The sequence below is a fragment of the Cebus imitator genome, unplaced genomic scaffold (genome assembly GCF_001604975.1).
Source record: "Cebus imitator isolate Cc_AM_T3 unplaced genomic scaffold, Cebus_imitator-1.0 Scaffold50, whole genome shotgun sequence".
Classification (NCBI taxonomy): domain Eukaryota; kingdom Metazoa; phylum Chordata; class Mammalia; order Primates; family Cebidae; genus Cebus; species Cebus imitator.
Window position 1 is genome coordinate 7,011,079 of NW_016107365.1, and position 12,247 is coordinate 7,023,325.

A 12,247-nucleotide genomic window follows, 5' to 3' on the forward strand; every position below is an offset into this window, starting at 1 on the left:
GTTTTTTACCACTCCATTTAAATAGATTACTATCATAAAATACTAATCCAGAACAGTCTAGGAAGTAAAACAGTTAAAAATGTATGATCCTGTTGTATCATACAATTTTAAAAAACCACTTTACAAATATATGGGCTAATATAGAATTCCTAAAGAAAAAAAGCACGCAGTAATGGCAGAAAGTCTTCTGTGATGGAGGTAGCTTAGTGATTTCTCCATAGAACTTTTCATGACTAAATGTTCTTTGGATTTAAAGTAGTCATATAACCCTTTCTCTCATTCAGTCTTCAATTCCTGCTTGGTGACACTGGGCACTACAGAGCTCATTTTAAGGCCTGACCATAGTGGGCCTCACGTTCCTCATTTATAACATCATGCCATGGGTCTACCTAGATGATCTTAACTCTTCCGGTCACTGACTGTAGGTGGGTGTGGAAGCAACTGTCAAAGCTAAAACTAGTAAAAAGAACTTTTATAAAGATTCCTTGTAGGATGTATTTGTATAATGAACAAGTAAATCTGTAGAAGGTTTTCTGGAAGAATAGTCCATTAACATCAGTAACACTGCCCTTTCTTTAATCAGTAGTTTAAGAATTTCAATCTTTGATGTGTAGACTACTTTCTAACTTTATTTTTTAGCACCAAAAGGAGAAAACATACTGTTACAAGGCTGGTTATAGTGTCTCGATGGACACTGCAAACAACTACAGAAAGGAAGCCTGTCTCAAGCAGTTCGTGAGTCAGGACACAGGTGTGCTCAGCTGCAGTCTCTGACTGTGCCTCTCAAATGACCTAGAGCTCATCCTTGGCATACAGGAGGGGCAGTTGTTGTTCTAGTATCAATCTAGCCCATGGCTGTTCAAGCCAGTTCACAATGGGGGAAAATATACGCTCATAAGATTCCTATCCATTTAGGTGCATATGGGTTTTGGTAGGTGTAACTAAAAACCCTTTGTTAAATTATCTAAACAAATTGGTACCAAAAAAAAACTTGTAGTACTTAAACAGTATAGGTGGTTCATTTTTTTGGCAGAGGGATTCAAGTTTGTGCTATAGAAGACTAATGTTACTAAAGACCAGAAAAATCTGCAGGAGAAAGGCTATTTTTAAACTCATCACAAGAATACTAAAGGAACCCAAATAATAAAACTTTTAATAAATGCCACAACTATACTGTTACCTCTATTTGTACCTTTCACAAGGGTCTAGGTTCAAAATAAGCTCAAAACACAGCACTCACCACTTCAACAGCAGATCAAAGTCAGATGGAAAACTTGTGGCATATTCTTTGGAGGATGTACTAGGACCTGAGAAGCAACATGTTCCTGGTTGGTAGGTCCTCAAAAAAGTTAAACGTAGAATTTTATGGACAAAATTTACAAATTTAAATGATAAATATGTTAATGGTTTTCAGAGTAGTACCTATATTTGATGTACAAGGTTCATGCATGTGTACTTTTAATTCCTTAGAGAGCAAGGTATAAGTCACCATTCTCCTCTAATTTTTGAAATAATCTTAAACTGCGCAATCCAGATTCTCGCTCTCCATCTTTCCACAAAATAATGAGATGATCAGCAGAGCATGTCACCAGTCCATGATCTTCAAAGTATAGAAACACCTGAAAAGAAAATTAAAACGGATGATAGGGGCCTCGAGAAGCAGCTAACACCACATTAACACATGTGCACGTGAGATACGCGCCTTAGAGACTCCTTTGGATCTGCGTGTAAAACTTTGTTTTTCAGTATTAGTAACAGTCACATACAAATAATATCTAATATTTTAATCAGAATTTTAATATCGTTCAAATAGAGAATAGCTACTTTGTAAAGTACACAAATTCCCATAGTTCTTCCAGATTTTACCATACTCTGATTTTTGAAGTATTGGTTTTTAACCATTGTTTATGTACAAGGGCTATAGATAAACTGTCTGAATTCTCAATTTCCCAAGATAGACACTGGCTTCAGCTCTCTCCATAAAAGTAGATAGTCAGTCCATAGCTATTGTCAGCACTAGGTTTATGGTCCCTACCCTCAAGAAGATTCTGAAAAGCAAATTGTAACTGAAACAAAGGTACCAATGAAAGATTATGTAATCAGGTACTAAATAATGCAGTACAGACTATGACATACCACAGATATTCAGAAAAAGCTTCAACGTGAGAAAACTCCCCAAGAAGGGGAAGGGGCTTGACTAGTGAAGGAGTAGGTTGGAAGCTAAGAATAGTAAAATAGAGTGTTGACAAAAAGGCAGCACGAATGCTATAGCATGAAGGATTGTATGAGAGAAAAGATGAACCCATGAAAAAAGGATGAGGTGCTTGAAGGAAAGGGTGAAATAAATTTAAAAAAACAGGGTGTTGTGCCTCACGACTATAATCTCAACGCTGGGAGGCTGAGGCAGGCAAATCACCTGAGGTCAGGAGTTTGAGACCAGCCTGGCCAAGACGGTGAAACCCCATTTCTACTAAAAATACAAAAAAATTAGCTGAGCGTAGTTGTGGGCGCCTGTAACCCCAGCTACTTGGGAGGCTGAGGTTGCAGTGAGCTGAGATCATGCCACTGCACTTCAGCCTGGGTAGTAAGAGCACAATTCATCTCAGGGAAAAAAAAACAAAAAATGAGGGTTTTCTCTGAAATGACATACATTTCTGAAGACCATGGGAGAGCACTTTGCTGAGGATGCAAGAGTAAAGGGAGGAAATATGGCAGCAGAATTCCTTGGGAAACTGGAAAACAAGAATTCGGTACACAGGTAGAGAGGTTGAGCAAGGATGAAAACAGAAAAGAGGATCAGCCTGGCCAAGATGGTGAAACCCCATCTCTGCTAAAAATATAAAAATTAGCTGGGCCCGCACCTGTAATCCCAGCTACCCAGGAGACTGAGGCAGGAGAATCGCTTAAACCCAGGAGATGGAAGGTGCAGTGAGCCAAGATTATGTCACTGCACTCCAGCCTGGGCAATAGTGAGATTCTGTCTTGGAAAGGTTTAAAAAAAAAAAAAAAGCAAAAACAACAAGAAATGAGGAAATTCAGCTGACAATGTAGAGATAGCCTAGATTTTATCAATGAAGCCAGAGATGCTTTTTAAAAATGTTCAGGGGTCAACACCTTTACTCAGGAAAATTCCTAAGAAGCTGATACTTTTATATAATGAGAAATGTGCCACATTCAAATACATTTTGAATGTGTTTTAGATTGGGTTTTCCCAACCATCTAAAAACCTTTTATATGAGTTTCTATTATTTATAAAATAAAGTCCAAACTCCTCAGCCTTACATTCAAGGACATTCATAATATGACCCCAAACCACTGTTCCAGGCCTCATCTCCTACTAGTGTTTGTTCACAGGAACCCAGCGCTCCAGCCTAAAGGTGCTCCTTGCCTTTTGTCTACCATACTCCATGCTCCCCAGCCCTAAAATATGGTATAGCCACCCAATCAGAAACAAAAAAAGTTATGAGCTACTTGTTAGAGAAAAGCAAAGATAACTATGAACCTGTACCCAACATCAAGGAGCTTCTGGTAACAAGGCTATATACTCATTCTACTAAACTTCAAGGTTCATCTCAAGTATCAAGTCCCTTATCTTCTAACCGTTTGCAAGATTCAGCAAGAAATGTTTTTTCTAACCCCTGAGTATTCACTCTCTGCTGCTTACCCAGGTCCATCATATGCAGCCTAGGGAAACAGCCTACTGGGTCTATACCCCTTCTCTCCACTCAAGGGTAAGATCCATAAAGGCAAGGATGTATTTCTCTCTCTCTGTAAACTTCAGCAGCCAGTGTTTAGCACAGTGCCTGAAATACAGGAAATGCTCACTAATAAGCATGCTGCTGCTGCTCCCCCTAAGCATGAACACCCTTTCAAATGAAAAGAAATGTGTTGTTCTTTGGATACAGGGAAGAACAATTGAAGAAATTCATTACTTAGGGCCCTGCTTATGATATTATCACTACACTGTTATTCTCACAACTAATCTGTTATCTCAACTGATCTTATTCCTTCACTATAGGCAATGGTGCCTGTAGCAAAATTAATGTATTTAGATTTCTATAAGTTAGAAGCTTATGCATTTTATAATTTTCAACTAAAATTTTCATATTTGCACAATGAAAACCAAGGCACAAGATTTCATTAAAGCTAATTATTATCCTTCAAAGGCAAGTAGAAGCATGACTCTGTTCATGAATTTGACAAAGGCCCTGGAATTCAGTTCTGTTAAGGCTTTCACTGTACACATACAACCGCAAGCCTTCATGCACCCTCTGCTGACTGCTGCCATACAGTCAACATTATTCACACTACCCTTATTGTCAGCTATCTCCAGGTTATAAATTACGGTGATTAAGCCCATTCTTAAAAGCAATGCATTATTTGTTTCCTCAAATCATATCTCTGGAAAGGGAGATCCTAACTGCACATACCATAGCCTATCCCATTCCATGTTCAGATCTGACAAAAAACCTACAGATACAAGAAAAAGTATATGCCTTTATGAGACCTACTGAATGAAAAGAGCAATGAAATGCAAAAGCACGAGTTGCCTGGACAATCTATGCCTAAAAAGCAATACCTCCACAGATGATGAGTGTCCAATCAAATCTCCAATAAGCTCCAGTGAACATGAAGTAGCATTTTCTTGCTGCTTTTTAACAGGTTGGCTGGCTTGTTTGTTGACTCTTCCGAATCCCCACATGTTAAAAAAACCTAGAAAAATAATCATTTCCAAAATTACTGTGCTGTATACTTACAATAATAATATGACATCAGAAAAACAGAATTTAAATGTGAAGAGGTTCCAGACTTATTTTAGTCAAGGGCTAAGTGGACCATACTGAGCCTTGTGCTAGGGTTTTCTGAATGTGTTATTTCATCTTTCTTAGCTAACCAGGTATGTTCCTCATCTCTCTTTATTGCCCCTAGTCACCCACCCATTGGTGAAGGTATATTAACAAAAAGACAGACACCTGGAATAAAACAGGACAGAAGCATAAAGCTTGAATGGCACTGTCTGTCAAAGGAAAAAAGGGCAAAACTCCGAAAAGTATGTATATGTGCAAAAGCAACACCCCAGGGCTTCAGAAAGTCAAAAGAAACAGAAGCAACTAGGTACCAGCATCTGATTTCTTGTGCAAAGGTTTGTAACTAATTTATTCAACCCTTCAGAGTTTTATTTTTCAAACTAAACACCTGAAAGTCAAGAGCTCATGAAATTATGATATAAGCACACAAAGAAAAGTGTATTTTTCCATAAATTGAGTTCAACATCAAGGGTAAAGAACATTTTAGTTTGACATCTGATGGTACAAATTTTGTGTATCAGTTAGAATTATAGACAATATAAATTAATACTTACTTCATTAGGCCATCTGGTCATTCAGATGACCAGAAAATAAGTTTTCCCTCAAAACAATAAATGCTTTATCTTACTTGAAATGAAGAGGCAGTTCTACATTAGGGCGGCATTAAGCTGTAAATCCTAGATCTCAATTACCATATGCTCTCCATAAACATCTGATGCCTATCTAGAGCACTTCTATATTATTCTAGTGGTTTCACATAATCGCCCTTCTGCCTTTCACATGGAAAAAAAAAAAAAAAAGGAGAGAAAAAGACTACCTTTTTGAGAGAAGACACACACCTGTTGGTACAGGCTCAGCTGCAAGCTGCTGTTTTTCTCGTAACTCCCAAATGCGTACACTGCCATCTTCTGAGCATGAGATTAACTGCCTGTCAGAACAGAAAATCAGTAATACAAAGACAGGGAGTGCACCACTGAGGACCAATGCTAAATTTGCAGTGAAAGAAATCAGTGGAGCCCTCAACTGCTTTTATTCAGCTCTTAGCAGGAACTGACAAAAATCACAATTTAACATGACATTACAATGCAAACTAAAAGCACCCTTTAGGAAAGCCACACATTATACTATGTTACATTGGCTCAAATGCTATAAATTTATTCTCTCCCTTTAAAAAAATGCACTTGGGAAAATAGTATGAATTATACTTCACAATGTCCTAAGCAGCCCCCTTCCCTCCTCAGGTTACCTCTCTTCTGTGGATGCCTCTCACTCTAAAAATATCCTGCATAGAAAATAACGATGTTCCCTGTCCATAAGTTTGTCCCTAGAAGCTCAGCAGCAAATCTACCCTGAGAGGAAACCCCTCACTTAGTAGCCTTACACAACAAGGACACTACCAACCATTTCATTCTGACCAAAAGCAAACAAAAAGAAAGTAAGTTTATGAGAAATATAAAAATTGGTACACTGTAAGTGGCCCCCAAGTAGTTTACGTCGTTAAATACCAAATTTTAAATCATCTCATCTTACAATGAAATTCAATGTAATTCATTTGAACCTTGCTTCTTGTAATTTCTGTAAAATACTACCACATGCCCTTCTGTTAGAGACAGCCCTCAGGCATTCTCCATTTCCAAAAGAACACAGCAGGTCAAGCCATTAAGCCAGGTAACTTGGCCACTTGAGAAATGACACGGGTAGCCCTGGGAACTGTGACTTGCTTTCATCTATTGCAGAACAGATGGGAACTCATACCTGTTTGGAAGTTTGGCAATGTGCAGGACATTGGAGTCATGTGCAGTTTTCTGGCAGGCAATCACACGCTTCATTTGAAGGTTATACACGTATAAACCCCTTCCAACTGCAGCAAATACATTCTGGGGGAAGAAGTTCAGAAATGGGCATAAAACTAGCACTCATCCTACCCAGGGTAATGAATTTCCAGCCCTGATGTGACATCAGAAAGTCCCTGTTACCTTCCCTAGCCTTTAGCCCAAATTAAAGTACCAATCTCTGAAACCCAAAAATGTCAAAGCACTAAAGAAAGCTCTGAGCATTTAGAAGGTAGGACACAACGACTAATGCAGAGAAAGGTCTGCATAGTATATACCTTACCTCTACTTTCTTTCTCACTGAAATATATCTGGAAAAAAGCTCTAGCTGGCAGCCTGGCCTTGCAGTGGAAGCTGTTGAGGGATAACCTGAGTTTTCATTTAAATAACACTATATCCTTGGGAAAATTACCTAGCTGCTTCTGCCTGGAAAATGCAAGCAAAATTACTTACACTCCACATCTTAAGCAATCAGGAGACCTACGAGTGATATAAAAAAAATCACAGCTATAGTGACATTATCATCATGCAATCCTCTGAAGGTTTCACAAAAACATTTTTCCAAAAGTATTATTAGAAATAAATACCTTTTTACTAAAACAACTTTAATTTTTTGAAAGCATTTCCACCAATACTTTATCTCACTTCAGCCTCACAACATCTTGTTAAGAGCGGCAAGCATTATTGCCATTTTCCAGATAAGGAAGTTAAAGAGATTAGAGGCACACAAGAAATGAGACTGAGACATGGAGTCAATATGAGAAACAAGGTCATGTTACTCCAGTCCCTTGCTTGTTCCTCATGTGACACTCACATGCAGTAGCCTTTGAAATTTTTGCAAGCACTTGTCCAAGAATCATCCATTCTTATTTAATAGCTATCCCTTTGAGGCAGACCTTTCAAATATCCCTACATAATGCCTTCTGGTTTCACCAGGGATTCTGGGCCCTCCACTTGTTCTCACACAGCCTCCAAGACTACAAACTGAACTGAGACCTGTAATAACTGAACCAAAGCATGCCCCCAAGGCTTGCTGGAATCTAAAATCTGGAATGATCCCCTGACTCTCAGGATTAGTATTCTGCCATCAGCAATGCAGCTGAGGCCCAGTACTGGGACATTAATGAACACTGCTAGTCAAGATGCTAAAATGGAAAGCCCTATGGATTGTTTAATGCCAAAATCCCCTGGTTCTATAGACCAGGAAATCTGGGCACAGTTTAAGTAATTTATCCAAGGTCAGGAAGAAAATTATAAACACAACTAGAGAACTGATAAGCTTTGGAGGCAGCATTTACTCAACAGAGACACTATCAATCACCTGTCATCAATAACTGTACCCTATAGAAGGAAAGAAGGAAAATCAAGGAAAACTATATAATGCTTTATCAAGCATGTATAGTAGAAAATAAATATCAATAAAAAAATTTAAGATTAAAAGAGATACAAAACAAAAAACTTTTAAATATTAATTTTTACAAAAGTGAGCAAAAAACATGTAACATTTAAAATATATAATTTGTAGGGCTACAACTCTTAGTGATCTAGTCTCCATCTTTTCTGAGACCACACCATTTTTATCATGTATTAACTTTTTTCAAAATAAAGTTGAGATACAAAAAAAAACAATCTTTGAATATATTAGTGTTTTTAAATCCTGTTCCTATACTAATCTTTTGTTTTTTGTTTTGTTTTCAGAGTAGTACAAAGAAAATGGATCATATTCTCCCCCACCACAGAACACTACTACTGAAATTTTTAATATAATATGCATGCTGTTAGAAACTTCAAACAGTATAAAAAGTCACAAAGTAGGGAGAGAAAAGCCTCCCCAACTCCTTTTCCTCGAAGGGTACAACTCTTAAACATTTCTTGTGATTACATTTAGAAAAGTTAATTGCCCTTTAAACACATTTTCTGAGCCCCTGATGCTTAGAGATTTGTTTTCAGATCAGAGATAAGATTACATCGCACATACATTGTCCATCAGACATAGCACATTTCAGTCGAGAAATTTCTCACCAACATGGATATCCACTACTAAGTAAAGAAGTAATCCACTGGTACTAATCTTTTACAGCAAAAAGGATGTAAAGTGCTTCAAGAGCATCACTGCCAAGCCCTAAAGGATGGAAATCAACAATTCTCAATTTATCTTGCTCCAAGATGCCAGCAGACTAACAGAAACATTCTTAAAATTTTAAATTTCATTTACTTCACTAGGAAATGCATCAGATCTTCAAAAGAATTTTTCACAGTGTTCCTTAAAACAATTGTAAGCATTAAATCTCAAATCCAATGGGACTATTTAATCCAACCCAAAATTTCAATAGAGTTTTAAAATCTATAGCCATTTAATCATTCCCTTGCCTCAAGATTAGAAGCAAAGGTTAAAATGCTTTTTTTAACAGGTCATACCATTTTAGAAAAAAATCAGACCATTATAAAGCACAACCTGAAACCATGAATAATAGATACCTTTTCTATGTCAAACATGGAATTAAATTTTTAAATTTTTAAAATCAGAAATTCGGTTTATTTAAAAGGCAAGTTTATAGATAGTGTCTAGATTTTTTACCTCTTCGTCACATGTGAAATGATGAATAGAAATGTCATTTGATTTCTGACAGAGTTTTATTTCCTGTTGGGTGTCCAGTTGTGGAGATGGATCCCAGAAGTTGCGTTCGTAGGCCTGCACGGTCCAGTCCAGGGCATCCCAGATGATCAGCTCTCCAATGTGGGAGCCAGTGACAAAACTCAAATCTAGGCAAAGTTCACATATGCCTCATTATCAATCATTTTATCTAGGTAAAGGTAAAACTGAATGGAATGTCTAGTAGAAATGCCCTATAAAACCACAGTACTTACGGCAGTGAGTTACCTAGGCAAGCCAAAAGAACGATGAATATAACAGAACAAGAAGTCCAGAAATAGACTCAAATTATCTTAGTAATTCAGTATGTAATAATGATTGCATTTCATTTCAGTAAAGAAATACCTCACACTGGAGTATCTGGTTACATTTATGGGGAATAAAAGTAAAAGAACCTTATCTTGGATCATACACCAAAATAAGTTTCAAATAGGTTAAAACATTTAAGGTACTTAAAGGATAGAAAAAAATACAGGTGAACCCTTTTATGAATGTGGAGTGGTAAAAGGCTTTAACAGAAGCAGAGTGGGGTCTGAGGGGAAGAGATCCTAGTAAATAGCTGCTTGGCAAAACAAAAACAAAAACAAGGGCTGGGCACAGTGGCTCAAGCCTGTAATATTAGCACTTTGGGAGGCCGAGGCGGGTGGATTGAGACCAGCCTGATGAATATGGTAAAACTCTGTCTCTACTAAAAATACAAAAATTAGCCAGGTGTGGTGGTATGCGCCTTAGTCCCAGCTACTGGGAAGGCTGAGACAGGAGAACTGCTTGAACTGGGGAGGCAGAGGCTGCAGTGAGTCGAGATCACACCACTGCACACTCCGGCCTGGGTGACAAAGCAAGGCTCTGTCTTAAAAAAACATACACAAAAAATACACTTAAATGACAAAAAGCTGGGAAAAATCTGCAACTTGGATGACAACGTTGGTTTAATATACTTGATACAAAAGGAGTTCTTGCAAATTATTAAGAACAAGATAAATAAAGCAGAAAAAATGGGAAAAGGATCTGAAAAGGCAAAACAAATACAAATGGTCAGTAAACATGTGGAAAGATGCTCAACTCCTTTAATAATCAAAGAAATCTAAAAACAGGAGATACCATGTATTGACTTGTGAATCGGGAAATATTACAAATCTGGAAAAAAACCAACACAGTATTCACAAAAGCTTAAGAAATCAGAACACGTATCGCCTAATGCCCTACTATAAATTGGTATTGTTTTTTTCAAAGATTAATTTGCTAACATGTATCAAAACCTTAAAAATGTAAATCTCTTGATTCAACAATTCTAATTCTAGGAATTTATCCTGAAGGAAATACATAAATGTACAAGGTTGTTACATACATACATACATACATATATATATATATATATATAAAAATATATACAATCTTAAAAATCTGAAGATAACTACACATCGAATTGAGAACTGAATAAGATATCAACAAAATGAAACAGTAATGCTATTAAAAATTAAGTTATAGGGGGATCCCAAGATGGCCGAATAAGAGGCAGCACTGGAAAGCAGCTCCCAGAGAGAGAGAGAGAAGCAGAAGCCGAGTGGTCTCCACAATTCCAAACGAGGTACCAGGTTCATTTTGTGGGTTTGGTTGGACAGTGGGTATAAACCAAATAGGGCAAGTTGAGGCAAGGCAGGGCACTGCCCCACCCAGGTTCCATCCAGAGGACCAGGGTATCTCCCCCTCTGGGACTTTGGTTTGGACACAGTGTTCCACCCAAGACCCCTACAACCCACAGAACAGGAGATCTTCACTGGGCTGAAAGGTCTCAGCGAATGCCTGAACAGGGCAGAACAGCAACTTCTGCCGGAGCCGGGGCAGTCAGCATAGATCTAGGCGGAAGCACTGGCTGATCTGAAAGCCAAAAAGTCAGCTGGATGGATCTACCCTCCCCACAGTGGGAAGGGGAACTGAAAACAGGGAAACAGCCCATACAGCAGGACGGGTGCCTCCCACCGCAAAAAGCCCAGCAGACTTAAAAAAAAAAAAAAAAAACCTCTTAAACCAGAGTTCCGCTCCTAGAGAGTGACCAGGAACGGTCAAGCTCGGTATGGGGAAGGGTGGCCACCATTGCAGAAGCCAGCCTAACTTTCCTGAGTAAATAAAAGATGCAGCAGCTCCACTGAACCTGTGGCAGCCTAGCAGCCCCTCTGCAGGTAAAGAAAAGGCCACCTCCTCAAGCAGCTACCTGAGATCAAAACTATATAAATCCAATGAGATGGGAAAAAAACAATGCAAGAAGAATGAAACCGTCAAAAACCATAACGCCTCTCCCCCACCAGGAAATCACAACTCCTCACCAGCAAGGGAACAAAGCTGGATGGAGAACGAATTTGACGAATTGACAGAAGCAGGCTTCAGAAGGTGGGTAATAACAAACTTTTCTGAGTTAAAGGAACATGTTCTAACCCAATGCAAAGAATCTAAAAACCTTGAAAAAAGGTTAGATGAAAGCTAACTAGAATAACCAGCTTAGAGAATGACATAAACGACTTGATGGAGCTGAAGAACACAGCACAAGAACTCTGTGAGGTATACACAAGTTTCAATAGCTGAATAGATCAAGCAGAAGAAAGGATATCAGAGATTGAAGATCAACTCAATGAAACAAAACGAGAAGGCAAGAAAAGAGAACAAAGAATGAAAAGAAATGAACAAAGCTTTCAAGAAATATGGGATTATGTGAAAAGACCTAATCTACACTTGATCGGTGTACCAAAAGATGACAGGGAGAATGAATCCAAGCTGGAAAACACTCTTCAGTATATTATCCAGGAGAACTTCCCCAACCTTGCAAAGCAGGCCAACATTCTAATACAGGAAATACAGAGAACACCACAACGATACTCCTGTAGAAGAGCAACCCCAAGGCACATAATCGTCAGATTCACCAGGGTTGAAACGAAGGAAAAAATACTAAGGACAGCCAG

At 38.3% G+C, this 12,247-nt stretch overlaps 1 protein-coding gene across 2 annotated transcripts in view; it reads right to left on the reverse strand.

Annotated features, from left to right (window-relative positions):
- Positions 1 to 1,127: 1,127 nt before the first annotated feature.
- Positions 1,128 to 12,247, reverse strand: part of WDR41 (WD repeat domain 41) — a 55,850-nt gene continuing 44,730 nt past the window's right edge. For both annotated transcript variants that reach the window (XM_017527692.2, XM_017527694.2), the window contains exons 9-13: positions 9,219 to 9,403; positions 6,564 to 6,685; positions 5,648 to 5,736; positions 4,580 to 4,713; positions 1,128 to 1,619 (exon numbers count right to left, since the gene is read on the reverse strand). In XM_017527692.2, the coding sequence (XP_017383181.1) occupies positions 1,467 to 1,619; positions 4,580 to 4,713; positions 5,648 to 5,736; positions 6,564 to 6,685; positions 9,219 to 9,403 (683 nt within the window). In that variant the 3' untranslated portion in view covers positions 1,128 to 1,466. The remainder of the gene's footprint in view (positions 1,620 to 4,579; positions 4,714 to 5,647; positions 5,737 to 6,563; positions 6,686 to 9,218; positions 9,404 to 12,247) is intronic.